We start from the raw sequence: 27,592 nt of genomic DNA, 5'->3' as shown, positions 1-27,592 counted from the left end.
AAATTCTTTAAGAAAAGGAACACCTCAAAAATTCCACAAAGAAAGCTTGGCTTGATTTTAGAGGCAGATTTTAGAAGTCTTTGTTTTTCCAAATTTCCTCAAAAAATCCTCATTCCAGATCAACACAAATTAATTTGTTTTAACTTTATTTATTTATTTATTTATTTATTTATTTATTTATTTATTTATTTATTCCTATTTTGGGACTGGGCTTTTTTTTTAGGTTTGAGACTCATAATCTGAAAAATCAGTTGTTCGCCTTGTGCTCACAACGAAGGGTGTAATTCCTGGGCAAGGAGGGAACCTTAGGCTACAGCTCTAATTTCTTGACCAGCAAAAATCATCCTGAATGCAGCACTGAGGAAGAGCAAAGCACTGGCTGCACAGCTGGGTCCAGGCTTGGGGTGCTGGGTGTGCAGTGACAGCACAGCACTGCTTGGGGATGCACAGCTGTAGGGGCTCCTTTGCTTTAGGCATTGGGGAACCTCCCTGTTCCTGTACTGGGGGTGGCTGCTCTTTATCATGTGCTGACCATCAACCCAACAGGGCTGGTCATGAGTTTCTGTCTCCCTTCACAGGTTGGCTGTAAGGCACTGGTGTTTCCCAATCAATTTAAAACACAGAAATACTATGATATTCTAAAGCAGTCATGTCCCGAGCTAGAAAAATCCAGTCCGGGGGGAATAAAGAGCAAAAGGTGAGTTAGGAACGTCTGCTGTCTTTGCACTGACCTCACAGCCATGTCCTGCCCTGTGTCCCCTCAGCTGCACTGCACAGCTTTTGCTGAAGGACTCACAGGAGGTCTCATCTGAAGAGAACAAGCTGGGCTGGCCCAGAGGTTTGCCCTGACCCGTGTGTGCCTGTCTGGGCACTTTTCTCCTTGTTCTGTTATTGTTGATGGTATTTTTCTCTCTGCCAGGCTACCTGACTTGTCCATTGTCATCATGTGTGACTCAAAGCTGCCTGGCACCTTCCACATGGATGAAGTGATGCAGGCTGGGGACAGCAGCCACCTGAAGCAGCTCAGGGCTGTGCAGCAGGCACTGTCCTGCAATGAGCCCATCAACATCCAGTTCACTTCGGTAGGGGCCCTGCCAGCTCCGTGCCCTGGCGTTGGGAAAGGTGTGGGCAATGCCACACCTCACATTTTCTTCCTGTTTCCCTCTGGGACCAAGCTTCCAGCGTCTGCAGTAGGATGGAAAAAGTGTTCTACTATTTCCCCTTCTCCCATTCTTTTTGTTCAGCCCTTTGTCAAGGGAGATGAGACAGTGCCAGGTGAACTCTGTTCAGCTGAAATTGGGCTATTTTTTGGGGATTCAGATGCTGTTAAAAAAGTAAAACCAGTCTCCCAGGTCTGATAGGAGAAAAAAGTGCAAGATCACCCCAGAGTCTGCCAGGGAGAATCTCCCCATACCTCATCCTCAGAAAAAATGGTGTTTTTGCATAATTCCCTGTGTCTTCCAGGGAACAACAGGAAGCCCTAAAGGAGCCACCCTCTCCCACAGGAACATTGTGAATAATGCCAGTCTGATTGGTCTGAGGCTGGGGATCACAAACCAGGTGGGTTTGGTGGGAATGGGGTTTGGGGAGGTCACCACTGAAACAGAGAGACCTTGTGTGGAGAATGCTGGTGTTTATTCAGTGGAAGGGAAGGATGTTTTACTGCAAATGACATTGAGGGATATTAATGCATAACATTTTGCATTTCAAGGGAGTTCATTGATCTTTCATTTTAGTTTCATGTGAAGCTTTTTTTTAGGCAAAAATGCTATCTTCTTGTGGGGAAAAACATGAAATTAATAGTTTTTCATTTTGGTGAATACTAATTTCATATAATTACAAGACTCTGGATGTTAGCTTTGTATTCTGTTGACTGAGGTTTTAATTTGATTTACATGACTTGGTTTCATGTCATGTTTGCAGTCTTATAACTCTTATCAGGGTATGACCTCTCTTTTTGTGGTTTCTTAAAAAAATGTTAAAGACAAATATTTTCTTTTGAAGTTCTGAAGTATTTATTTCTAACACATCAGCTTTGATCCAGAGACTAGATGAGTTGTTTCAATCAGTCTTCAGAGCCTTTGGTGATTTAAAGAAAAAAAGAAAATAAAATGAATAGCATGTGCCAAGTCCTGCGTATTTCATGCCTTTCACAGCACTCCCATTCATCTCTTTTGGTCTATAATGTATAAGCAATAGCAGACCAAGGAGTCCAGCAAAGAAGAGACATCTCCAAATTACAGGATGAAATATTGACATAAAAAACTTCCCAAACTGATTTTTATTAAAGGCAGGATGTGTCAGTTGTGTTTTCAGCTAACAGGAGCACAGCGGACTGTCAGATTTCCAGCCGAGGGGATCAGGAAAGATGTCACTGCTCAGATCTTTGCTCTTCGGCAGGGAGATGGGCTGGACACACACTGGGAGGTCTCCTCTCCTCACTGTTTTCTGGTTGATCCCAGGAGAGTCGCTGTGGGCTCCCTGCGCCTCTCTACCACTGCCTGGCGTCGGTGGGAGGCTGCATGGTGATGGCTCTGCATGGCACATCCTGCATCTTCTCATCGCCCAGCTTCGATGGCAAGGCTATGCTGGAGGCCGTGTCTCGAGAGAAGTGAGAGCCTGTTTTGCTAAGGGGCAGTTCTTGGCCTCGTGGCTCTGCTCCTTCCCTTTCCCCACCTGCCAGGACCTTGCTTGTGCTCTTCTTCCACGATGGGAGAGGCAGATTTGCTGCTGCACTCAATTGCACAGGCACTTCAGGAACCAAAGTCTGCCTTTTCAGCTGTGCTTGGGAGTGTGTCACCCTTCTCCTGAAATTAAGGAATCCTTTCTGTCACAGTAGGGCTTTGGTTGGGAAGCATAGTGGTGTCTTGGTTTGCTGTGGCTGCTGTGTTTTCACAACTGAGCACCTGCCCTCCTTTTCCAACTCCAGCTCTACTGCTGGGATAGTGTTGCCATATTGTTCCTCAAGTATATCTTGGGAAACAAAAGATGCTGTCTGCATCATACATGTACCTGTGTCTCTGTATTTCATGCAGATGTATGTCTGTGTATGCTGATGAACAGCACATCTGCTGTGCCTGCCTCCGTGCTGCTGCTCTGCAGCCCCAGATGGGACAGGAGGGGATGGGACAGGACAGGATGGGAAAGGATGGGATGGGACAGGACAGGAGGGGTGCTGAGCTGGGGCTGCCCCCAGTTTCCACCTCTGCAGCTTTGCCTTTTTATCCCTTCTTCCTCAAGATGCTCCTTTCTCCTTGGCACACCCACCATGTTCATAGACATGCTCTCCCAGCCGGACTTTGACTCCTATGACCTGTCAAGTCTCCGGGGAGGTAAGTCCCAGAATTCAAATAGAAAAATCCTGAGAACAGGATATTCCTGATTCCCTGCTGGGAGGCCATATTTTTAGTTTTGTGAGCACACATCTCTTCTGGTGGGAAGAATTTAGTTGCATGAGCCTTGTGTTTCCCCTGTTAATTTGATGCTACATTTCTTTTCCATGGGGAATTCTTCCATCATTATGTATTTTAGGACTCCTTCATCTGAAGGCAGTCTAGGGAAGGACCTTTCTATTTTAGCTGCAAGGGGAGGTGTCAGGAGCAGCTTGATTTTCCTTGTCTCTCCAACCACCACCATGTGGCAGCAGATGCTTTCTGTGTCTCGGACTAGTGCAGTCCATGAAGCAGAACCAAGCTCAGATTTCTGTCTCAGACCTGGAGTTTCCTGCTTGTTTCTGAAGTCGTTCATCCCTGTGCTGGAGGGTGTGATACCATGTGCTGGAGCCTCCTCTCTTGTCCCAGCCCACCTTGGAAATAGCTGGGCAGACCCCAGTCCTTTTGAGGCAATAATAGTACAGAGAGAAGGTGCTGCTGGAGCATAAGGAAATATTTTAGCAAGTTACTGAATCATCTCTGCTATGTGCAAAAAGATCCTCTCTTCATCCTGTTCCCCACCAAAGCCCATCTATTACCCAGCTCTTTTGGTCTGTCGTCCTAGGCTGGAACAGGTGGCAGTGGCATCTACCCTCTCCCAAAAGGGCTGCTCTGTGCAAGGCAAGAGAAAAGGTTTTTGGTTTTATGGTGATGGTCGATGGGAGTGTTTGTACCACTATAAAACTGTGTCTCTTTCTGCTATGAATCTTTCCACTTTTGGGGAAATGTAGGTTGGACTAGGTTTGAGTTATAGATGTTATTTTCCTGTTGAGAAAGGCAAACTGGCCTTGCTGCAGCCTTTGCTTCTAGAACAATTAGGACCTGTATAAAAAGATTTAGGAAGTATTTTGACAGGAACCAGTGTATCCCACAGGTCTTGCCAGCATTAAATCTGGGAGTGGAGAGCCATTGGAAGGACCACTCCTGGGCATAAATAGCATAAATAGCTTCCAAGGTATTTTCCTCTTTCTTCCAGGAATTATTGGAGGTTCTTCTGTTCCCCCTGAGATCATGAGGACAATTATGACCAAGATGCACATGCCAAAGCTTGTGGTGAGTTGTGGGGGCTGTGACCAGACCTGCAAGGGGTGTTTGTCATGGCAAGACACCGGGTTTGGGTTGTCTGGACCACAGTGGTACCTGGTGGTCCTGGAGCTGCTGGGACCAGGCTGAAGAGGGAAGGCTCAAAGGACCTGAAAGACAGGAGTGGGGGTTCTGCTGCTTAGGTGTCTAGGGAGGAAGCTTCAGAAGAAGACAAGGCATCACATTCAATGTCATTAAGTGAAGTTCTGCTGCCATTTCAAAACTTTTACTGACATTCAGTTGTACACACTGCCAGGGTTATGGTGGCAGAGGCAGTGCTGGTTCATGTTGGTGGATGCTTGTATTCCTCTTGGTGTGGAGCTGTCAAGTTTCTTTCCCCATCCTGGATTTCCTGTGGATGTAAAACCTCATTGCATGGTTTTTGTCATGTCTGAGTCAGGTTGTGGGAATGGTGCCATCCACGTGTGCAGCACCAAATGCTGCTCTGCTAGAAGGGCAGTGTGTGCTGGGCCATGTGTCCTGCTGCTCCACCACACATCCCACCACCCTGGGCCTGTGCAGGAGCCAGCAGCATGTGGGGGACAGCAAGGGGGTCAGTGACCCTCTAGGTGACACATTTCCTGGGCATGTCCTCCCACCTGCATGCAGGTTGCATGCAAAATGGCTGAGCCAGAAAAGGACTATTTTGTTTTGCCCTAAAGGAAATTAATTTGGTACCGTGCTGCTTCCCAAGGCTGAGGAGGCAGCCAGTAGTGATGGATAAACATGTGGGTCTGGGAGTCAGATTAGGCTGTGGTTGTTGGCAGACCCCAACTGCACCAGCAGTAGGGTTTTACAGGGACAACTCTGTGCCACAGACCAGGGGAATCCAGGGCATCTATCCTGAAGCAGTCTTGGATGCAGGCAGGTTTTTTTCCCAGATATGATGCTCTTAGTGCTGAGCTGGAAACACCAGGGTTGGTGCTGCTGCTTGAGCTCTGTCAGGTGACAGCTACCTATTTTCATAGTAAACTTGAGTTTGGCCTCACAAAATATTTTCAAGCATTCCAGTGAGAGCCCAGGACTCATTAGGTGTCACATGTTCCTGTTTTGTAGCAAGAGAAATAATAAAACCCTCCCAAACAGTTGCTCTGCCCATGGGATAAAGAGGATTAAGTCTATATTTGTGCCTCTGGTCTCATGTTACTGCTGATCCCTCCAGCCCTCAGACAGACAGAGAGACTTGTTGATTTAATCTTTGCAGCAAGAGCTTTATACAGAAGATGTACATAAGAAAATATACAATTTGATTTCTATATAGGAGGCAGAGGAGTTTTCACCCTCTTAAAGGTCATTTACACTGTTACAGAGGAATAAATAGACATATATTTATATAACTCTTCAGGATTAAAAAACATAGTTGAATTGCAACGGTGGCTTTGAAATAGCTGTGACAATAAACCATAGTCATCCTGGTGTCCTGCTAGATCCTCTGGAGTATGGGGAGGAAGGAGAGGAGGGGTGCCTGAGCCAACTGCACCATGCACACCTTCTCCTCTTGGACATCTTGGTGACCCCACAGAATGGGAGGGAAATCCAGTCTTCAGATGGCTCCAGTTTTGGAGGTTCCCAGTACTGTTTCCCTTAAAGGATTTCTGCCAATTCTGGGAGGTTGCTGCCTCAGGGCCGCTGGCTCTTGGTTGCTGCTTCACCTGTCCCCTCAGCCCTGGCCTGCAGGGATCCCCTCTGTGGGAAGGCAGGGGAGTCTCTTTGCACGGGTTGAAACCAGTTTTCCTTATCAAGCAGATGGGGGAGGGATGCTCCTGCCTTCCCATATGCTCCCTCTCCTCTGGAATGGGAGAGACAGCAACCAGCTGGTTGATCAGGGGTGTGGGTTCTGTTTCTTCTGGGAAAGATTACTGTGTTTTACTGGCAGGATCTAGCTTAGCTTGTCTTAGTATGGTCATGCATAGTTTAGTTTTTAAAAAGGCCTCTTTTAAAATACATAGATGTTGGAAAAGATTGAGAAGGTGGATTCCATCCTTGTGATCAGCAGAGAAGCAGGGATTCAGAGGAGGCTGCAGGTGTTCATATATATCAGAAGTGTTTCCTGACAGGCAGGAGAAGCTCAAGAAGGACTCAGAAGTCAGTAGTTTCCTGATGCTTGAAGTGACCGGTCACCAGGACGGGCCACACTGGAGCCTGCTAGCATTAAAAAAGAGAGAAGGCCACACCTTTAAGGGGATTTTTCCAGCAGAGCAGTAAACTTGTAACATTTGTCTATTTTTAAATCAGTGGATGAAGCCAATACCTGAAAGTGAAGAGTTTGGAGTCAAGGAGCTGTTACAATTTCCCACAGCAGAGGAAATGGGTTAGTCCTATCTGAGCTACTCTGCCAACTCTCTGTGTGACTCCTGAGGATCTTACCCAAAATGCTGATGGTCAAGGAACACTTTCTTGGCAAAGGAAGGAAACCCATAGTGAAATTTTCAAGAGTAGTGGAGTATTTTGATGCCCTGATTCTGAAAATCCAGGGCAGGTGTAGTCTTAGAAAATACCAAGCAGCTTTTGATCTTAAATGTGCCCAGTGACCCAAGTCAGTCCTCATCCCTGAAATACAGACCCCTGTATGTGACAGCTGCCTGTCTCTCGAGGGGTGCGTGGTGAAATCAGAGGCACTTGCATAAAATTCATGCTCACCCCACTGGAGTGGGTTTGTGTACCTGCATTTTGGCACTGACACCTGAAGGCACTGAACTTTGTCTTCTGCAAAACTGGAATAAATAATTTCCTATTCAATTAGCGCTTGTAAACCTGTTTGAGGGAGCTGGATGGAAAGTGCAACAGAAAAAAAACAGGTATTATTGTCATGGTTTTCTTATTCTCACCATGGGAGAGTGAACTGGATTCAGTTCAAGCAGGGAAAGAAGGTTAAGAAGGGTCAGACCTGTAAATAAACTGTGTTTAAGTACGGTGGTTTAGAAAACTGAAGTTTTTCCGTGCTTAGAGCAGAACTTTTCCTGCCCTGTATGGAATGATTAGTATTTTCATCTCTAATCCATAAAACCCTCTGGCACTACAAGAGAAATAACCACTTTTGAAAGGCACAGAGCAGCTGGCATAATCCCTGACATTTTGGTCATAAATTTCCTTTCTCCACCCTGATGTGCATATCCTTAGTGGAGTGGGTATCCAAAGGCCATAACATAGCACAATGCCCTCCTCTTTTCATACAGTGCAGTGCAGGATCACTGCACTTTCCTTAACAAACGAGCAAAGGTCCCTTCCCCAAGAGCTTACAAACTTGCAGGCTCATTCAAAGTCCTCTGGAATCTGTACAAACTTCAGGCCTATTTCTGGGATGGGAAAAAGTAAAATGCTTAGGGTGGAGTGATGACAGTTGTGGCTTTTTTGCTCCTCTGCAGGCTGAACTTAATACCCCTGGTAGTTTCCAGCTGTGGAAGGTGTCTGTGTGATCAGTTTTCACAGTTGGTGTTTGCCTTGGTAGCTGTCAGCAAAAGCTCAATGCTGGAGGGGAAGGCAGCCTGGTCTCTGAATCACCTCCTGGCTCAGGACACCTTACCCAAAGAATATTTGCTATCTTGAACCTCCCTCCTCTGGGATACTCATTTGAAGGCAACAGCCGTTGTTTCCAAATACCTGACTGTCTGGGAGGGAGTTGCAGCTGTGGAGAGGGAAGTGCTGGATCAAGAGCTGCTCCTTATGAAAGATATCTACTTTCCTATGGGCTGGGCAGTCTGGGGCAAGACTTCCCAGCAATGCCCTGTCCTGGATTTCACACCAGACCTGGAGGACCTTTGTAGGGCAAAGGGCTGAGCATCTCCAGTTGGTTAGAAAAGTAAAGCTTGTGTGGTCCCAGCTCAGGGTCAGAGTCAGCTAAATCCCCCCTTGTTTTGATGTATAGTGTTTATCCTTTTTGCATAACAATTACATCTTGACTTGATATGGGCCTTTGGTGTTAGGACAGGGTGCATGCCACCATAGTGCCTAAATCATGATTGAGGCTTAAACCCTGTTACAGTGTAGGGCTTTTGGTTTTTTTCCTTATGTACAGTGATTGCTGCAAAAAGAGATAAATATTTTCCCATGTTGCAATAGAAGCTCTGAAGATTTCAAAATTATTCTGTGTGTATTTTCAGGATCCTTACTTCTCTCTTTCATATTTCATCACATGTTTTGCCCTTAATTTCTGCCCCAGGCCTGTGTTTAGCCCTGTACTTTTTTCACAGAGCTGATGCTACGGGCAGGTTCTCTGCTCTGGGAGCTCATGGAGCCAGGAGATGGTGCAGCTCTGAGCAGAGACATCTGTGGGTGGATGGATGAGCTGCTGTAAGCCTGACCCTGGGGGCATTTAAGACTGATGCCACCAAAGGTGCTGGGGCTTCTGTGGTGACTAAAAGGGACCCACCTTACGTGTTTAATGGCGGCTGCCCTTCCTGGACCTCTTGGTGGGCAGCTTGCAGGAGCGGAGGGCCGGGGTGTCCCTGATGGGCTGTCCCCGGTGCTGCGCTGGGGTGGAGCATGTGTCCTCAGCACGGGTGCGGTTGCCTTTCAGCCACCTGTGACACAGCGAGGAAGGAAGGGAGGCGCTTGAAACAGGGGTAAATCACAGACATCAGAGGGTGGGCAGAGAGCTGCCGAGGGTGACAGCGGGGTCCCGGCACAGCTCGGGGCCCAGGGAGGCCGCGGGCTGTGGCGGTGCCGTACTTGCGCAGAGGTGCCAGCTGGCAGTTGCAGTGCCAGGGGTTTCGGGAGATTGTCAGCGTCTCCAGTTTGTCAAAAGGGAAGTTTCGGGGCAGTTGGGTGAGCCGGTTGTTCTCCACGTGGGCGGTTTTCAGCACGGTCACGCCGGCAAACGCGTTGTCTGCAAACTGAAGCACAAAGGTTTCTGGTGAGGAACGTGGAGCTGGGCAATGGGGACACCAAACTGGGGGCCTCTGCTCCAGACTTTGAGTGTCATAAGAACAAGGCACTGGGACATGCTGCCCAGGGAAGTTGTGACTGTGCTGTCACTGGAAGTGTTCAGGGCCAGGTTGGACAGGGCTTGGAGCAACCTGGTGTCCTTGCCCATGTCAGGGGGCTTTGGAAAGGGATGATCTTTAATGCCCCTTCCAACCCAGACTATTCTGTCATTCTGTGAAGCATAGAGAGAGAAGAGAGGGGAGCTGGCTTGCTGGACTTTCCATACGCTTGAGAGGCAGCAGGCTGGTGTGGTCATGGTTGATGGAGTCTGCTACAGGGAGAGCTACATCCCAGATCCATGTGGGATTGTCTTTGCAGCCACAACCCTCAATAAATTGAAGTCTGGCAACCCTTTTTATTTTTGAGCCATAATTCTCCATTCTAAATGAAGATATATTCTGGTATATTCCTTTCTAAGGCTGGAAATCCTCCCAAGGCCTTGCCTGGAGCGACTGAAGGAGTGTTTGTGGCCTCTGAAGGGGCTGTAGACTTTGGCAGTGCCTGGGGGCTCTGAGTGGAAATTTACACTTGGCATTTGAGCAATGTAGAAATACAGGCAGGTTTCCAGCACCTCAGCCGCTTCCATTTTTTCTCATTTCCAGTGGGTTTTTTGCAAGGGATACTGTAAAGTTTGTGCTTTCTTGGTTAACGGGGAGGCTTTAAGGTAGAGCCTCCCTTAAGAAAGCTGTCAAAAAGCAAGAGAGGCTGTAGATCTGACTCTGCAGCCCTCTCCTCTCTTTCCTGAGGCCTCATCCCTGATGTTTTCCAGCCCATGGTTACTCAAATTGGAAAGTTGAAAGCAAACTCCTCAACAGGAGCTTCCATGGCAATGATGGATTGGGGAGGGGCTCCCTGACAGAGCACAAAGCTCTTCTTGGCTATGACAAACCATTTCTTCCCCATCTCAAAGGAGGGGCAGAGCTTTCTATAAAGGTTTGAGAGGACACTCACTAGGTCTTCCCAAAGCCCCAGGACCTGTGCTCCCATTTCTGAAAAGAACCTTGTGCTTCTGTTGGACCATCAGGGTGTGTTCATGCTCTCTAAGCTGAAAACCTTGACAGAGGAAATGCACTATTTTAAGCCATGAACTTTTGTCATCTTCCAAATTAAGCTTTGCTGGATGGGATTAGAGCTTAGCTAGGAGACTCCCAGATCCTTGTAGCTGTGGGACAGTCAGCATTGCTGGTCTTCTCCTTGCAAAACTGAGCTGAGCTCAGGAGGCTGGGCCGTGCTGATAGCGGAGCTGCTCTGAGGGATGCTGGCACGCCGTGCAGAGGGAGGCAGGGCTGGACAGTGGTGTTACTGTCTCAGCTGCTCATTCCTCTCCCAGCCCCATGAGAAGAGTTCACATCTGCTGCTAACAGCTACAGAGCTGCCTGCCAGACCGTGTCTTTGGGAAGAAAAGGGTGATTTTTATCCCTTATTTAGATGGAGGATTACTGCTGTTATTTTACACAGAATACACAGACAGGGGTGCCTGTCTCATGCTGAGGTACAAGGAAGGTCCTGGCCTGTGCAGCACAGCCCTGTGGGGTCTACTGTGGTCTGGGATGCTGGGGGGAAATGGGAGCTCTGTGCTGGAGCCTGAGCTCCAGCTTTGCTCAGGCTCTTCCTTTTGCTCCGATGTAATTTAGGCTGAAGTAGATTTGTGTGGGTTTATGCTTGATCAGCTCAAAAATCTTGCAGCCATGCAGGGAAGAGCTAAGGACAGCGTGTTTGTGAAGGAGAAAGGGCTGTAGTAAAGATGCTGGCAGCACTTGGAGCATTTGGTGGTGATTTCCTGGATCACACAGCCTCTGTGATTAGATGTCTCTTAGCAGTGCAAAGTTCACACATGGGCTGTTTGGATATGAGACCTTTGAGGATTTGAAGGGAAAATGAGCTGGAAGCTTTGTATTTGCAAGCTCTAAAGCGGCAGAAGGCACCCCTATTAGTGCTGATCCCATAAACTGATGTCCTGTTGGGCTGCTGGGGAGGAAAGGAGGCACTGGCTGCACAAGAGCCTTTTAAGTTCCTATCCACAGATGGTCACTGTGGAAAAAAAAAAGGTCCTTTTTGCCAGCTAGAATTGTTAACCATTGCTTCTTGGTCAAACCAAGGATGCTTGTTTCCCTGGAACACCCCAAAGTCTAATTTCTTCAACATGTAACTTGGAACTCTGATATCTCTAGCTGGTACAACGTTATGCTGCAATATTTGACTGAAAGTGCCTTAGAACTGAGTCTACAGAAGTGCTGTCACAGAACATCTAAGGTCTGGCCTAGTAAGGTCAATAGATCCTTTTCAAGTGTTAAGTTTGCTCAGTCCCATACTGGAGAGGTTAATGTTCAGAGTGGACAAGGGCTTAAATACTGAAGTTATTACTGAACTGGTTTAGTTAGTGTTGTTCCGCACCTGAACAAACTGTAATTCCAGTTTTTGAGCTTTTTGGAATTCTATCTCCCTTTGAAAACTCTGGTTTTATGCATTTCTTGTAACTTTCATGTGATCTGCTCATCATTGTGAGACTGTCTGAGTTGTGAAGAAATTCTCTTTTTCGTCACATCTTCCTGCATGTGGTGGGTGTTGCTTTGCTGTGCAGTCCCAGCCTGGCTCACCTGGATTCTTTTTGGGCTTCCTGGCAAAGCATCATCCCAGGGAGAACTGTTCTGTTCTGCCTGCAGCTCCCTCTCTTTCCAGCCAAGGGGGATTTACCCAGGATGCCAGCCTGCATCAGGATCCTGTGCTGGGTTCTGCAGAACTGCCTGGCTTTTCAAAGGTCCTAATACAAATGATTCCCTGAATGTGATACTCCTGCCTGTGGATCCTGATTTCTCACAGAAAAGGGAGGGGGTTGTTTTGCCCTTCAGGATATCTGAATGTCCCTCCTCCCCTCCAGTGGGAACAGGGCTCCTTTGTAAGATGCTGCGAGAGTTCCTTTTGAGAAAGCATCAATAAACAAACCTTTCTTTGTGATGTGTCAGGTTGGGAGGCAGTGGGGAGGTGAAGGTCTGTGCCCCTACCTGTCTGCAAGGCAGGGGTAAGAAACCAGGACTGTTCACAGCCCCTCCAAGGAGTCTCCCCCTCCCAATTTACAGCAGGGACCTGGGCTGAGCAAAGGAGGCAGAGCAGTTCAGCTCTACAAGGTGGAAGTGCCCTCCACTATGAGGGACATGCTCACCTCTCATCCCTCACCTTGTGTCTGTGAGTATGGGAGGTTCCTAATTGTTCTGGAGCATCCCAGATACCTTTCTCAATGTCCGGTGTCACCTCCAGCTTGGGAGGGAATGCACTGCCTTGCATCCATCCAGAGGGCTTAATCAGTTCCAGATAATTTGGTTTTGCATAAATAACTCAACAGAGGGGTGGGGTGTGCTCTCTCATCCCTCGCTCGAGCCACATCAGGGTGTAGTCAGTGCCTTGCTGCCTGCAGAGCCTACAGACCTGCATCTCCCCTCTCCTCTATGAGGGAGGGTTAGCAAACCAAGGGCTTTGTAAAGGGGAAGAAAAGCAAGCCCTGTGTTTCTGATCTGGAGTGGAAGGAGAAGGGACTCACCTTCTTCAGTTTCATGTTGTCCAGGTGGAGTGTCTGCAGGTATCGCCCGAAGGACTGGAAGGCGTTGTCAGGGATGACCTCAATTGGGTTATGGGAAAGTTTCAGTTCTTCCAGCACTCTCAGCTTACTCATTGCATTCACGGGGTAGCTGCTCAGCTGGTTCTTGTCCAGGTGGAGGACAGCAAGGTTTTCTACATCCTCCATGGCCCCAGGTAGGAGGTTGGTGAGGGCATTGTCAGAGAGGAAGAGCCAGCGCAGATCTTTAGCCCCGTTGAAGACCCCTGGTTTCAGCTCCTGGATTTTATTGCTGCCCAAGTGCAGGATGAAGAGGTTGACGAGAGGAGAGAGGAGCCCTTTGGATAGGTCTGGGATCTTGTTCTTGTCCAGGTACAGGTAGGTGAGATCAGAGAGATCATCAAAGGCTCCTGGCTTTATGACACTGATCTGGTTATCACTGAGATAGAGGTAGACCAGGCTCTTGAGCCCCCGGAAGGCTCCGGTGGAGATCTCCTTGATGCGGGAGCTCTGGAGGTGCAGGGACACCAGCTTCTTCATGTCACGGAAGCCATTGGTCGGCAGGATGGGGAAGTTGTTCTTCTGCAGGTTGAGGAGCCGTGTCTGCTCCGGCACTTTGGGGATCTTCTTCAGCCCTGCGTTGTCACAGATGACGTGCTGCAGGTCTCCGCCGTGGCAGTGGCAGCTGGGGGGACAGGCCTGCATGGTGGAGACAAGACATGCCAGCAGGCTGAGGACACCGAGGAGGAAGCCTGACCCATTCATGGTCAGATCTGGAATTAAGTGTGGTGGGAAGAGAAGCGGGAGGAGGAGAGTGACGGGTGGGAGAGAGAGAGAGAGACTAACCGGGTTTGCAGCATACTGAACACAGCCCTATTTATAATGTTATTAAAAAGCAAAATCCCTTCCCACAAACCACAGGCAGCAGCCAGTTGGAAACAACTGGCTTTGGGAACTTACTGTGCGCTTAACCCCTTGGCACCAGGCAGAGGAGTGTCCACAGCCCTGCCTGGCCCTGCTGCTGAGCAATGTGCAGAAGTAGTTTTCGTCTCTGGAGGAAAATGGGAGGCAAATACTCAGGAAGAACCAATGCAGGCCTGCTCTATGGAGAACCTCCCTGGTCCCTGCTGAGCAGGGCCCAGATTCATCTGCAGGGGGGAAAACAGCCTGCTTTGGTTAGCAGCATAGCAGGGAGCACTGCTGAGCTCCACAGCCACCTCCTGCCAGAGCTTCCAGCAGATTCTGGGGTTGTGCTTAGCCTCAGCTGGTTTGGGGAGAAGCACTGGGTCTTGTTCTCACAGAGGAAGGTTCCTGGTGGGGGGTGGGGTGCCTTTTTTCACTGCTTCAAGAGGAGTTTGCCTAAACAGGGACTGGAGAAGGTGGGAGCGCTACGGGGTCGTGCCAAAGGCCAGCAGCACAGCAGTTGCTCTTGCAATGCAAAATTTTGTTTGAACACTTCCAGATCTAGGCTGCATCGAGGAGCTGGCCAAAAAAGGGAGTGCAAAGACAGTCTGAGTTTCTCTTCTTTCTGTGTCTTTTCTTATGAACAGTTGAGGGTAATATGGTCACGGTCAGGACACCTGGTGCCTTCCAACAAGGGATGGGACAGCATCAGAGCCTGCAGGGAAGTGGTGGGACATAGGCTGGTGGATATGAAATGCAAGGCAGTGGTGTAGAGGTAGGTGGCAGTGACTGTGGCTCTTGAGGCAGAGCTGTGGAAAGGGAGAAGCATTGGCATTGGTAAAGAGATGGAGAAGGAGCAAAACAAAAGAATCACTGCTGGAGCTGGAACTGGCATCTGCCTTGGCTTCTGTCTTAGGGTAGTGGTGGCAAAGGTGAATTAACATCACAAGGGATGTCCCCTGCTCTCCCAGTAAAAAAGGTTAAAGCAAAGCAGTTAAAAGCCCCAGTGCCTGCTTCTGTGAGTATGAAGAGAGAGATCCAGGGGTTGCAGGGTGGGGTTTGGAATTGGAACATTTTGAACTGATTTCCAGCCAGTTCCTGGCTGCAGCAAACAGCTGAGAGCTGAGCATATAACTGTGAGCTTGTTGAGATTTCTGCTCCTGAGGCTGGCTGCAGAGCCCCAGTGGAGCTGTGCAGAGGCGAGACGGGCTCAAGAAAGGGAGGAAATCCAAGGGCTGACTTAGGACACAGACTGGCTTATTCACTGAGATTTCTGGGTTTTTCCATTGTTGCAGCGAGGAATCAGCTGGCGCTGCCGAGCGTGCTCCGGACCGTGTTATGCAAACGGGCTGGCAGCCCTGCTCTGGTCAGCAGCTGTCAGTCTGAGCAGTGTTTGCACTGCAGGACTAATTTGGGGGAGAAAATAGGCTTCTGGGGTGGGAATGTGGTTCTGGTGAGCCTGTGGCCGAACGATGATGTAATATGTGGGACCATGGTGCAAACCAGGCCGTGTCAGGCTCTCAGTGTTTGTCAGCCCTGAGATGTGATGCCATGGAGCAGCTCACCTCAGCACCAGGAGCTTCTCACCTCTGGAGAGATGCTCTGACCTTGAGAGCTCCATGCTCCTGCTGGAGGGACCTTCTGGTTGCAGTGGGATTTAAAACTCTTTGGTCAAAACAATGGTATTTTGGCTTATGCCTGGTTCAGTAGGCACCACAATGGTCATGCACGAGCTTTTCTCTCTGGAGAAGCTCTTTGAGTGCCTTGGTCAGGACCTTTGAGACAGAGAAGCAAGAGATAGATAGAACCTTCTGTTTTTTCCTTCTTTGCCTCTTCAGTTTGGTGTTCCATGATTCTGAGGGTGCTCCTGAGTGTGCACTGCTCATAAAGCTCAGGCAGGGAGCTGAGGGAATGATTGGAAAAGAAAAAAAAAATCACCTTTAAAGCATCATCTTCAATCTACTAATTGATTTTTTTTTTTCTCTCTGAGCAGGTTCAGCCACTTTAATTTTCACTCTAATAATTTGATTAACAATTCCAGCAGTTATGTTATTCTGTGCAAGAGCAGCTGGTGGGTGATATTTAAAGGACTGAATCTGTGCTCCTTTGCTGAGAATCTGGTACTTGGATTTCCCATCCCCTTGCAAAAAAAAAAAAGGTCATCTAACAGCTTGCTGCTTCTGCAGAGATTTTGGCCAGTGTGGATCAGGTTGGAGCAAAAAGCTGGTGAGGGCCTTGCAAACGCCATCCATAAATACATCCTACCGTGTATATTTCTGGAACAAGACCCTTTTCAGAGGTTAAACTGCTCAAACCTCAAGCCTCCTTCTCTTTCTTCCTCTCAGTTTCTTCTACCCTTTTTCTGTTTGCTGGCTGAAACTGCAGATCTGGGGGGACAGAGACACTCACCCTACAGGGATGTGTGTGCTGTGGCTGTGGACATCAGTGAAGTGTATCTTCCTTGTGAAAATGCTGGGACATATCTGCCACGATGCTGGTGTGAGGTGGGAGGCTGTCCCTGCTTCAACACTCCTGCCAGTCCTGATCCTGAAGTATAGTTTAGGTGGATTCCAGGTTATTTCTGGGGGGAAAGGTGTCTGCTCCTCAGATCCATTTCTCCAGACTCAAGTAGTGAATAAAAGGAAGTTTTTTCCCTTAGTATTTTTTGATTTCCATGCCTCAGCAAGCACATTCCTGTGGTGGGAGCTGTTTGGCATCTGCCACAGCTGGCACCTCTCCCCTGGCTCCAGGCTGTTTGTGTTTTGCTGCTCACTGGACGGCTCTGCTCTTCCCACACCGAGTTTTGCAGCCCTCAACCGGCCAGCAAATGTCCAGCCATCCTCAAAAGCCTGCCTGGGTCCCACTCGTGGGTGGTTGGCAGTCTGCAGGTGACAATGGAGCAGTGTTGGTGTCCCTGTGCCGCAGTCAAGGGGAGCTGAGTCTTGGCCAGCTCCTACCTCACATGGCCCCTGGGACCAGCACTGCAAGGGCATTGCAGAAGAGGCAAGATTATCCTGCCACCTCTCTTTCTTAATTGATTAACAGTTCTGCAAACATTCCTGGTGATTTGCAGATGCTGGACTACTCTCCTCTCCTTCTTAGAGGCGATGTGGGCTAAGCAAATAAATACAGTTTTGGAAGCAGTATAAATACAGATTTGGGGTGTTTCTTTGATGTTGCAGGTCTGACCTGGTTTGATACAGTACTGGAGATAGTATTTTCCATGTTTAATCTTTATTTTTATAAGTATGAAGGTTCTGGCATATCAAGACAGCTCCATAGTTAAAATAGTCCATTGCTCTTTTAAGCCTGATTCTGTAGCTTTTAGGGGCTCCAGGTCTGGCTTCCTATGACAGTGCAGACTTGCAATCACCTTCCTGGAGTGGCACCAGTGTAGCTGCCTTGGGGTGCAGCCCTCCTCCTTTTGGCTGAAGGTGGGGGCTCAGGCAGCTTCGGAGGTGTCCGGGAGTGTCCCAGCTCTTGTGGAGCTGAGCTCCTGCCACAGGGGGCGGGGCTGGGAGCAGGGTGGGAGAAGGTGCAAGTCAGCAGTGTCCCATGGATTTATCCCAAGGGCAGAGTACACTCCAGACAGTGTTTGAGGAGCTGTAGTGGGTGGGCAAAGGGAAATCCAGAGGTTTTTTTGAGTTCCCCTCTCTTCCAGGCAGCTTCTGTCCCAGCAGTAGCATCCAGGGTTCTGAGTTCAGACCTGAATTGCCATTTTTATTTTAAATTCTTGAAGAGTCCCCATCACTGCAGTGTGGGGGCTGCTTATTGAGCTGGAGGAGGTGATGGTGGGTCTACCTCCTTCCTTCTGATGGTTTTCTTCCACTGTAGCATGGCCTCCACCCATTGATCTGTTGCCAGTTTGGCTCCCCATTGATGTCCACCCACCCTTCCCTTCTGCCGATTCCAGCAGCTGCTGGATGAGGCTCTTGGCCTCTCCTGTGGAGCTCACTCAGCCCTTACAGCCTCTCCCAGCCCTGCTGTGTCCACCCTGCAAGGCACCAGGCGTTCCCTAGCATCCCACTGCTCTAGCCAGGACTCTTGTCCTGGTTTGCAGAGCCTTCTTCCCTTGTGGAGCACCACTGATCCATGCGAGACTTCTGAATTTCCCAAATGTTCCCCAGCCATTAGTCCCCTCTGTTCTCAAAATGGAAAATGGGCTTCATGTGGTGACAACATTTCTGCTTGTTCTTGGCCTCCTCATCCCACCCCACCTTGTTTTGGGGAGGACCTGATGAGTAGGTGGTTTCTATAGCTGTGGAAATGGGCTGTGAGAACATTTAAAATGCCTCATGGAAGCAACAAGATTCTGGACTTCCAGCCATGTGTTTGCTCAGAGCTGAGCTCTCCAAATCATAGGGATGTTATCTTTTCCCCTAGATTTTTGCTGAATTTCCTTGTCCAATAGCATCCAGATACCCCCAAACCAGTGGTTTTCTACCTTCATGTGACCTTTGTACATTTCCTCTCACTTTTTCATTTTATTTTCACTTTTCCCAAATGCATTGGCATCAGCACTAGGGAGGATGGAGTTCATTGCGCAGCAAAGACCTTTTATCACTCTGTGGATAAACCAGTACCTGCCCATGTCTTTGCTGGTTGCCACTGGGCAGCACTTCTGCACTGCTGGCAGGAAGGGGGAAACACTTCCAAGCCTCAAGGCTCCTGCTCTGCTGGAGAGAAGAGAGGCAGCTTTAACTCAAGACCACGAGGAGCAGCTTGTCCTCGCTAGGCAATAACAGGAGATTCATTCCCAGTGCAGTCTCACCCTGGGCACACTGGGTTGTCCTTTTGGACTCCTCCTGAGACAAAGCCATTGCGTGCCACAGCACAAAGAAGGTGCTTTGGGCACCTAATACTTCTGGGATCTCTTTAAAGCCCCATCCAAACTGGTACTGTCTGGCAGCTCTCTTGGTGGAGAGAGATGTCAACAGGGTGGCCACCCTTGGAGATTTGTCCTGCAGGACTTGTTTGTTTGTGTCCTGATGTTTTTGACACAAAGATGGTACTGTTGCTGGGGAAGGAAATGAGACCTCAGTGTGACACAGGCTGGATGTGATCAGAAGTTGTGTTTTGCAGCAGCCAAGTTGACCTGAAGGTTCAGGAATATTCCAGTACAACTGGGGATAGTGGGATATCTCCAAAGCAAGGAGACACATGTCCCCAGGGGACAGAAAAGTTTAGAGTGATCTTGGCAGTGAGCAGCTGAGTGTGGGAAAGTTCTAGCTCAGTTGAGAATGATTTGGAGCTGGTTGTGATGGGAAGGGATGGGGTTGACTCAGGGGGAGATATCCAAGACAGATGCACTCAGCACAGGTTTAGGGATAATCAGATCTGTCCAGCATGTTACACTGAGAAGGGTTCAAAGGGCCTCTTAGAGGTCCCTGAACACATCTCTTGGGTTGCCAGTCTGCTTTCTGGTGTTCACAATGCCCTCTTTGAAGTCTGAAAATCCCTATTATTTCACAGTCAATTTGCTGCTTTTTTCTGAGACCAATATTGTCTCCAGCAAAGCTCAATTTCTGTAGGCTTTAGTTTGGCAGTTGAAGCCCTGCCATCATCATCCTCCAGCGTGGCACAACCAGAGGGTGGTGATGAGGAGTATGAAGATCCTCCCTGAGCGGTGCTCAGGTCCAGGGTAGGGTGTCCTCCAAGGAACTCCTGCCTTTCTGCAGCCCTGACCTTCTGCTCCAGTCCCACCCAGTATAACCCACTTGGGCTACTGGTGGTTAAAACCCCAGCCTTTTCATTACAGCCTTGCAGCACCAGCTGAATGTGGAGGACACTGGGTGTTTTTATTGCTGTTGAATGCCAGGGAAAACCAAGGAGCAGAGCGCTGATGTGGCTTCTTCCAAGTTATGCAGTAAATAAGCAGCACAGTTGGGAAAAACCCAGGGTCTTCAGAGTCCCCACAGTCCCCACCAGGTCAACTTGCCTCCCAAATGTTTACTAAAGAGACTGGAGTCTGATTGTTCTTACTTTATTTTTAATTTTTCAACGCTTCCCTCTTCAGGCTGTTTTGCCTGTTCCACAGTGACCAGTATTTGAACAGCACTAGCAGGAAATGTTTGGGAAATGTGCTTTAAAAAACACAGTTCTGCTAAGATGTTCCTTTTATTCCTGGTTTATACAGAGGCTTGGGAGTCACAAAGAATGAATCTCTTGTTGGTAGGAGCAAGTTAGGCAGCAGTTTGTTTTGGAGCTGTCTTTGTCATCGCTGAGGGCAGGACTGATCTGGGTGTTGGGGGGTCACTTGTGGTCCTACAGTAAAAAAAGGCTTTGCGGTCAATTATATTTTGTATTCTTGTAGCTCCTCTTGCAGCCAAGGGTCCAAGCTGGAATCTTAGCCTCTGGAAAGCTCTGCTTTGACACCACATACAGCTCCAGTGGAAATTATGGAGCTGATGCTGAAATTATTGGGTGAGGTTTTCTGGACTGAATTACACCAGATGACAAGGCTGAATGATGTTAAGTGTCCCTTTGGGTCATGAGGGCTAGGAATCTTCATGGATATCTCCAAGTTTAAATTGGTGTGTGGAGTTTTGTGAGTGTTGTTTCATTTGCTGCTAACAATGGACATTTTGGATGGTCCACGTGTCAGATAAGGGTTGGGAAGACAGCTGTGCTGGCACAAGTGTTTGCTCCATCCCCTGCCTCCATCCCAAGAATACAGCTGTGGATAACCATCCTAAGAGGGAAATAACATCTTGGAAAGATCTGGAGCAACATCCTGGTATCTGGCTACAGAGCGGTGTGCTGGTGTAGGCAGGGGAAGGCAATAATTGCGAAGCAGATGAGGGGCTGGAGGTTCAGACCTGTGTTGCACTCTGAACCAGTTGGGAAGCCCATTTCTGAGGGTGTGAGGGTGTTTATGGGGACGAGCCACAGGCCAAGGCATCAATAGCTGGTGTTTGGGGTGTAGGGCACACTGCTAGGCATCTGGAGGAGCCTGGTGAGCCACAGAACTCACAGCATCATCGTGCCAGGGAGCTGCCTGCTCCTGTATCCAATTAAACTGCTGGAGCAACCCGGAGAGGCAGCAAGGATTGACTCAGGGCTTGGCTGGGATCCTAGGACCAACACTGCAATTCATCCAGCAGAGTAAAACAAAAAAACAAAGGCACTGGGATTTTTAATAAGTGTTTAAGGTCTCGGATTTGGGTCTGGTCAGTCATTTGATCCAGCCACAGGACTCGTATTAGTGGGTAGGAGAGAAATCCAGTCTGAGCATGAGACGCTGTGGGTTTGCACCCGGCTGGGAAGTTGTCCGTGTGTCTGGGAGCAGAAGCCTATTCACAGTTGCTCCTTGGGGGCTGCCAGGCTCCAGGCAGAGCAGTTTGCACCAGATGGTCCCTGCAGCATCCTGGAGAAGTTCTTCTCCAGATTCCTGGATAAAAGCAGGCTCCAGCTTGGATTCATGCTGACCCTGGTGCAGTCAACAAGAGCATCAGCCGTTGTGACAGACTGTGCCCAACATGAGATCCTGCAGCAACTCCAAGCAGTGGAAAGTGCCAAGTGCTCCAGTGTTATTACACACTGTTGTGCCCTATACCAGTGTTGTGTTCAGCTCATTCACAATATTTTCATCCTTGTTCACATGCTTCATCATAGTCCTTTGCAAAGCTCCCCATTAATCTGGGGCACAGTGCCTGGAGTTGGGTGAGCACCATGACCATGTAGGCACACCTGGGCATTTACTCTGAAGGAACTGACCAGATCTGGGTGCCTGGGCAGTTTGGGGGTGAGAGCTGCTCACGTGTCGATCTGGAAAACTGCAGGAGAAATGAAGAAATACTTCCCACATCAGCCCTTTCACAGCCATGCTCTCCCAGCAAAGCAGCCACAGGTAACATTACTGCGATGACATTACTCTGAGTGGGTCAGAGACACCAGAGCAGCGCTCCAGCAGCTCCCACTGCTGAAACAGAGCTCCCAAGAGCTGGAGATGTAGCAGCAATCCCAGCGATGGTGCTGTTGGTGCAGCTCAGAGCTGCTCAGGGCACCTCCTGTGCAGCTCTGCCTTAGCCTGGCCACTGAGCTGGGCATAAAGCACTGGAATTTTCCTCTGAGGAGAAGTGACCTTCAGCTGAGGTGGCTCAGAGCCTGCCGTCGGGATTAGCTGTGAGGGAGGTTTAGCAGCAAGAAGCTTTTGTCCCGCTGTGAGGCTTTGGGTCTGTGAGGGCAGCTGTGCCAAGTGTTGAGCAGCCTCGTGATGCCTTACAAGGATTACAGGGGCTGATGTCTGCGAAAGGATCTGCAGCAAGCAGCCATGCTGCAGGACACACTGTCTCCCACAAAAGTCTGCTGCTGGCTTCAGGGTTTTTCCAAGGTGATGTCCTATGTTCCCCGAGTTGTTAGAGGTGCAAGGTGAACTCAGTACCTTGGCTGCAAGGGCACCAGGCAAAGTCAATGTCTGGCAGAGATGGTACAGGACAGGGCTTGGAGAAGCAAGGGTTGAAAAAGAAGATGGTGAACACTCCAAGACTTGCAGTTAGGGTGTCAAAAGTACATGACACCCCAAGTGTTGTGGGTGATGGGGTTAGGAGTACTGTGAGGGAGGTGAAGAAGGCCATGGCAGGCAGGTGCAGTGATGCTTTAGCTCCTGTTTCTCTAAGACTCTCTGGCAGAAGTGTCTGGAGGGCCCCATCCATAGCCAGCAGAGCAGGACTTCTGTCACCTGAGTGGCTTGGGAGAACATCCTCCTCACACCCCACTCTCCCCTGCAGTCACGACCAGCTTTGTCTTTCCTGTGCCTAAAGCTGTGTGGTCCCCTTTCCCCCTGAGACACATTTCCTCTCCTGTGTTTGCAGGTTGCCTATGGGACCACAGAAAACAGCCCTGTCACCTTCATGGGGTTCCCCAATGACAGCATCGACCAGAGAACTGAGACAGTGGGATACATCTTTCCCCACACAGAGGTGACCATGACCTTTCCCACATGCTCCAGGTGCTCTGCCAGCAGCAAACCTCACTCCATCCTCCCTGTCTGGTGCTGATGTCCAACTAAGCCCTTCTTCTCTTCCAGGCAAAAATTGAGGATCCAGAAACAGGCCAGTCTGTGCCTCTGAACACTCCTGGGGAGCTTCAGATCCGTGGCTACTGTGTCATGCTGGGCTACTGGAATGACCCTGCCAAGACAAGTGAAGTGATCACGGCTGAGGGGTGGTACAAGACAGGGTGAGTCTGAGAACTTCTCCCAGATGGTCCCACAGGGTGGCACAGGATGAGGATGCATGGGTGTGTCTAGGAGTGCTTGGCTGGTATTTCCAAAGTAGAGAAAACTGTCCCAGTTTATGCCTCTGATCTGTCTGTGACACTTCAGAACGGCTTTTAGCCCAGAGCCCTTGGTGCTGAGTGTCCCTGGAGAGGGGGATTGTCACTGGCCACTTGTGCATGGAGGGACTGGGGGGGTACAGGGCAGGGCCAGGCATTGCCTCCCCCCTAAACCCTGGAGCTTGTGTGGATGCTGCCAGTTTCTGTAACAGGAGCTCTTTGATCTCTTCCATGTGCTCAGGTGGCATCTCAGCCATTATCCTCTGATACCACCCTGGCTGGGTGGGAGCATCAGCCATTCTTCCACCCAGCTGGGACAGGACTAGAAGGGTGTTGTCATTGCAGGGACATTGGGGTCCTGAATGAGCATGGCTACTGCAAAATTGTAGGGCGCTGCAAGGACATGATTATTCGGGGAGGAGAAAACATCTATCCAGCAGAACTTGAGCAGTTCCTCCACACCCATCCCAAGGTTGAGGAGGTCCAGGTGAGTGGGAGGAGGTGGGGTGGGTGAGAACTGGTTTTGAGAATCTTGTACATAAAGCTTCTGGATTGCTGCTTGGAACCTGGCTGTCTTTCCCTGTTTTCAGCATCAAATTCCATGTAATATTGGTAAACAAGGAGGAGGGAGAGGCTCACAGGATGGAAGGGGCATGGGGCATATGGTTTGTGGCGATCCCCTTGTGGTAATCCCAGACATCCAGCTGCATGTCTGCAAAGTGCTTGTCATTCTTCAGTTTTAAACTGCCTGTCCACTTTCATTACTCCTTCTGAAATTCTTACTCAGAAAGCAGTCTGGAAGGACAGTTTTTTACTGATAATTGCTCAACTCTGACATCCTGGAAGACTCTTCCAACAGGCCCCTGGAGATGAGGAGTGACACTTAGTTTTACTCCTTTGCAAGACAGCAAAGATTTCCAGGACTGAGCAGCTGCTGCCTGTCTGCTGGGATTGTTCTCCTCCAGGTTTTGTGCCAGACAAGTTTCCCCATAAATAAACTGCTTATTTAGTCAGAGTTCTGCCTGTGCCAGGCAAGCATCTCTCTTTGGAACAGTCCCAGTGCAGATGGGTTGCAAACCAGCCCTGTTTATGTGGTTTCTAGGGCTTTATGTCACTGCTCTGGACTCAAAAGGATCAACGTGTCTCTAGCAGTTGGAGATAGTGGTTGAAGGCAGGGAATGACAGTAGAATTCTTGTGGAATAGTGGGAATAAACTTTTGAAAGAGCTCAGGCTTGGGAAGCCCATTTCCTGGCTTCACAGGCAGAGGCCCACTAAGATCTGTGATTATAAGGGTTTTAAATAATGCTTTAATTCGACCTCATCCCTACCCTGCCATTCCATCTGGAGATCCCGAAGCACTCGTGGCAGCCTACCAAGTCTCCTTGTTGTTTGTGAAACCTCTTGCCCCATTTTTTTGGAAGCAGAGGGATGATGACAGGTCCATGTTGCATCCGCAGTGCTCCAGAAGCCGGTGGTATGGGGTCAGGGAGCACACCATGGGCCAGCACACAGACCCTGTGGGAGGCCAGGGACATCCCCAAGGGTCACACTGTCCCTCTGTCCCGACCAGGTGGTTGGTGTGAAGGATGCAAGGATGGGAGAAGAGATCTGTGCCTGCATCCGACTGCGGGTTGGGCAGGACTGCACCAAGGAAGAGATTAAAGCTTTCTGCAAAGGGAAGGTGGGTTCCCAGTCCTCAGTTTCCTTCCAGACCAGTACACCAGTACCCCAGTGGCTGCTGGGGACTGGTGGATGAAAGCCCCTGGATTTAGAGCACTGGGGGAACCCAGCCCTGGCAGTGCCAGGATGTTCCTTTCAGGTTGTGTAGCCGTAGTTTTTCTCTTCCCAGATCTCACATTTCAAGATCCCACGTTATGTTGTGTTTGTGAGCCAGTACCCACTCACTGTCTCAGGCAAGGTAAGAGGGGGCTGGGGCAGGGCAGGAGCCCTGGCATTCTGTCCCAGCTATTCTCTGAGTCTCTCTCCCTGCTCTCTGCCCTCTATTCCAGATTCAGAAATACAAGTTGAAGGAGCAGATGGAGAAGCACTTGCAGCTCTGAGGTTGGGAAGGCAGAGCAAAAAGCAGGATAAATCAGCCCCATTTCAGTCAGCTCTGAGTCTGGTTTTCACCTGTGCCTTGGGCTACGCAATGGAGACTTTCCCTGCCTGACATCAGGCTGATGGCACTTTTAATCAATAAAACAGAGTGCCTTTTTTTCCCCAGTTGGGCTTGTTTCTTTGCCAATAGAAATACTGTGGTGTGAGGAAGGGATGCTTATTTCTGGAATTCTGTCCAGTTACTGAAAGACCTTATGAAGGTTTAAAAATGTTGAGTGTCTCTGAGCAACTTGGCTGCAGCCATTTCACAGGAGTTGAACATATGCTGGTGGGTATTTTACTGACACTCTTAAGTCCAAATGCCCTGGCCAGGCTTCCCATAATAGGTTATGCCTTTTCTCCTTGGATACTGTGAGACTCCTGGGTCATTTAAGAGCAACTGAACTTGAAATGAGGGGCAGGGGTTTCAGAGAATGAGACTTTGCCTTGGGGCTCTCTAAAACTGGCTGGAAAAGCTAACTCTGTTCCCACACCTCCCCCAGGTGTTTCACCAAAAAAAAACCTTCTCCAAGGTAGACATGGCTTTGTTTATTTTGTTGTTTTGGACAAGACAGACACTAATGTTGGTGCAGAAATACCAAAATTCCTTTCCCATTGGCAGCGTGAAGCAGAGCATACCTGGGACAGCATTTTACGGGAGTTATTTGGTACCTCCCAACCATGAAACACTCCTGTGAGAAGAGGGATGGCAGAGCTCCTCTTTGCCAGCAGAAGTGTCCCACCCCAGCTGGAAAGCAGATAATGTTGCTGCCAACTCTCGCTGACCTGCTGTTTCCCTCCTGCTTCCTTTCTGAGCAGACCTAAGGCTGCTCCCCCTCCATGCTGCGGCTTCCTCCAGTGGGTGGAGGGCAGTGGTGCAACAGGGAGGAAGAAGAAGCATCAGCGAGGTCTCAATCCTTCATCTACAGCTGGACTGTGGGCTCTACCCATGGAAGCAGATGGCGGGGCCATGTCCCCGGTCGCCATCTGCACTCTGAAAGAAAAAGACATGGATGGTTTGTGTCAGGCTCATTTTGTACACTATCTTTCCAGCAAGTTCCTCTCCTGTTCCCACACTGCTCGTGGGGCTGGTTTCAGCACTGATCCTTCCACATTTCAGTCAGGTCTCCTCTCTTTCCTGGTTACCTCTGTCACCTTCCTTCCTGAGGAAGGTGTTACTTGCATGACAGCAACTGTAGCCAGGGACCTTAGGGACACGGAGGGTCTCTGATGTCTAGGGAAGGACTGTTTACCTTCTTTTGCTTCCCACAGCACTAACCTGGGTGCAGGACAGGCATGCAGTGAGTGGAGCTTCTCCCCCCTCCCCCTCCCTGATCAGTACCTCCACCCTTGGCACAACCCCTTCCCTGCCCACAGCTGCCCCATATACTCACTGTAGATGGGGGGCAGTGGATAAGAAATGACAGTGCCACCAGCCCTGGCTGGTGAGGACAGCCACACTGCTAAGAAAACCAGTGGGTCCTGGTCACAGCCAGCACAGAGGGAACAGTCCCTGCCACCCCACTCCTCTTGTTCTGGGAGTGGAACAGCACCATCCATGGGTATGAGCCCTGGCTGAGCTTCCCAGGGAAGCCTTCCCTACTATCCCCTGCCTTCCGCAGAGCATATCCAGCCCTCGCCAGCCAGGACACCTCCTGCAGTACCCCCTGCCCCTTCCCAACCCCTGGGATTATGCATCCTCGGCTGTAAATACTCACGGAAGAGGAAGAGCTGGCCAGCTAGCTGGCCCTTCTGGCTGCCAGCGCGGTCTCGGTGTGTGCAGTGCTCCAGGCTCGCTCTATGGCTTCTGCCCTCCCCGTTTCTGAGTCCCACTCTTATAGTCCTCGCTGCCTGCCCGGAATCTCCCCGGAGAGGGAAGGTTACATCAGGGGTGGTTTGCACCGAACTACGCGTTTCTGGCCTGGGAACGGGAATCTGCAGTCCCAGCCTTTGTCATGGGTATTTCAGAGTTCCTCGTGACTATTAATAGAGACAACTGCTAACGTCAGGGTTCGTCAGCTGCGGGTTTGCACAACCCTGAGTGGCGATAGGCCACATTCCTCCGCCGAAACTCCGGAAAACCCTTCCCGGCTCCGAGTAGCAGCCGGAGAGGAATGCGGGGCCAGGTCCCAAACCTCGTTCGGACCGTGCGTCTGGGGAGAACACCGGGGGAGGACACTGGCCATGGCATCCCCAGCACCGGGAGGGGACACTGACTCCTGCATTCCCAGCTCCGGGGAGGACACTGACCGCAGCACCCCCGTCATTCACACTGAGCACCTCCCACACAGCCCCGTCGGGAGCGACGGACTTTGCCCCGTTCCCTCC

General features: G+C 49.7%; 2 protein-coding genes and 1 long non-coding RNA gene across 3 annotated transcripts in view; 1 reads left to right on the top strand and 2 right to left on the bottom strand.

The window, feature by feature from the left end:
• The window catches only part of ACSF2 (acyl-CoA synthetase family member 2), a 35,713-nt gene extending 10,324 nt beyond the window's left edge, over positions 1-25,389 (top strand). Inside the window, exons 5-16 of the mRNA XM_084218211.1 lie at positions 579-697; positions 920-1,082; positions 1,465-1,560; positions 2,463-2,611; positions 3,241-3,332; positions 4,408-4,484; positions 22,704-22,811; positions 22,919-23,070; positions 23,512-23,653; positions 24,738-24,848; positions 25,017-25,085; positions 25,177-25,389. Of these exons, the coding sequence (XP_084074337.1) occupies positions 579-697; positions 920-1,082; positions 1,465-1,560; positions 2,463-2,611; positions 3,241-3,332; positions 4,408-4,484; positions 22,704-22,811; positions 22,919-23,070; positions 23,512-23,653; positions 24,738-24,848; positions 25,017-25,085; positions 25,177-25,227 (1,329 nt within the window). The 3' untranslated portion in view covers positions 25,228-25,389. The remainder of the gene's footprint in view (positions 1-578; positions 698-919; positions 1,083-1,464; positions 1,561-2,462; positions 2,612-3,240; positions 3,333-4,407; positions 4,485-22,703; positions 22,812-22,918; positions 23,071-23,511; positions 23,654-24,737; positions 24,849-25,016; positions 25,086-25,176) is intronic.
• On the bottom strand, positions 8,893-13,921 carry CHAD (chondroadherin; the record flags this gene model as incomplete). Its single annotated transcript, XM_084218212.1, has 3 exons — positions 12,973-13,921; positions 9,183-9,346; positions 8,893-9,034 (listed from the first exon to the last, which is right to left on the bottom strand). Exons 1-3 carry the CDS (start codon positions 13,750-13,752, stop codon positions 8,893-8,895), a joined length of 1,086 nt encoding a protein of 361 aa, XP_084074338.1. The 5' UTR covers positions 13,753-13,921.
• Positions 25,390-25,797: 408 nt separating the features above from the next.
• LOC311161043 lies at positions 25,798-27,523 on the bottom strand. Its single transcript, XR_014616618.1, has 2 exons — positions 26,983-27,523; positions 25,798-26,258 (listed from the first exon to the last, which is right to left on the bottom strand). It is a non-coding gene; the product is annotated as an uncharacterized lncRNA (long non-coding RNA).
• Between the last annotated feature and the right edge of the window lie 69 nt (positions 27,524-27,592).

Source organism: Fringilla coelebs (genome assembly GCF_963513975.1).
Source record: "Fringilla coelebs genome assembly, chromosome: 19".
Taxonomy (NCBI): Eukaryota; Metazoa; Chordata; class Aves; order Passeriformes; family Fringillidae; genus Fringilla; species Fringilla coelebs.
This window is presented reverse-complemented; position numbering and strand designations above follow the sequence as displayed.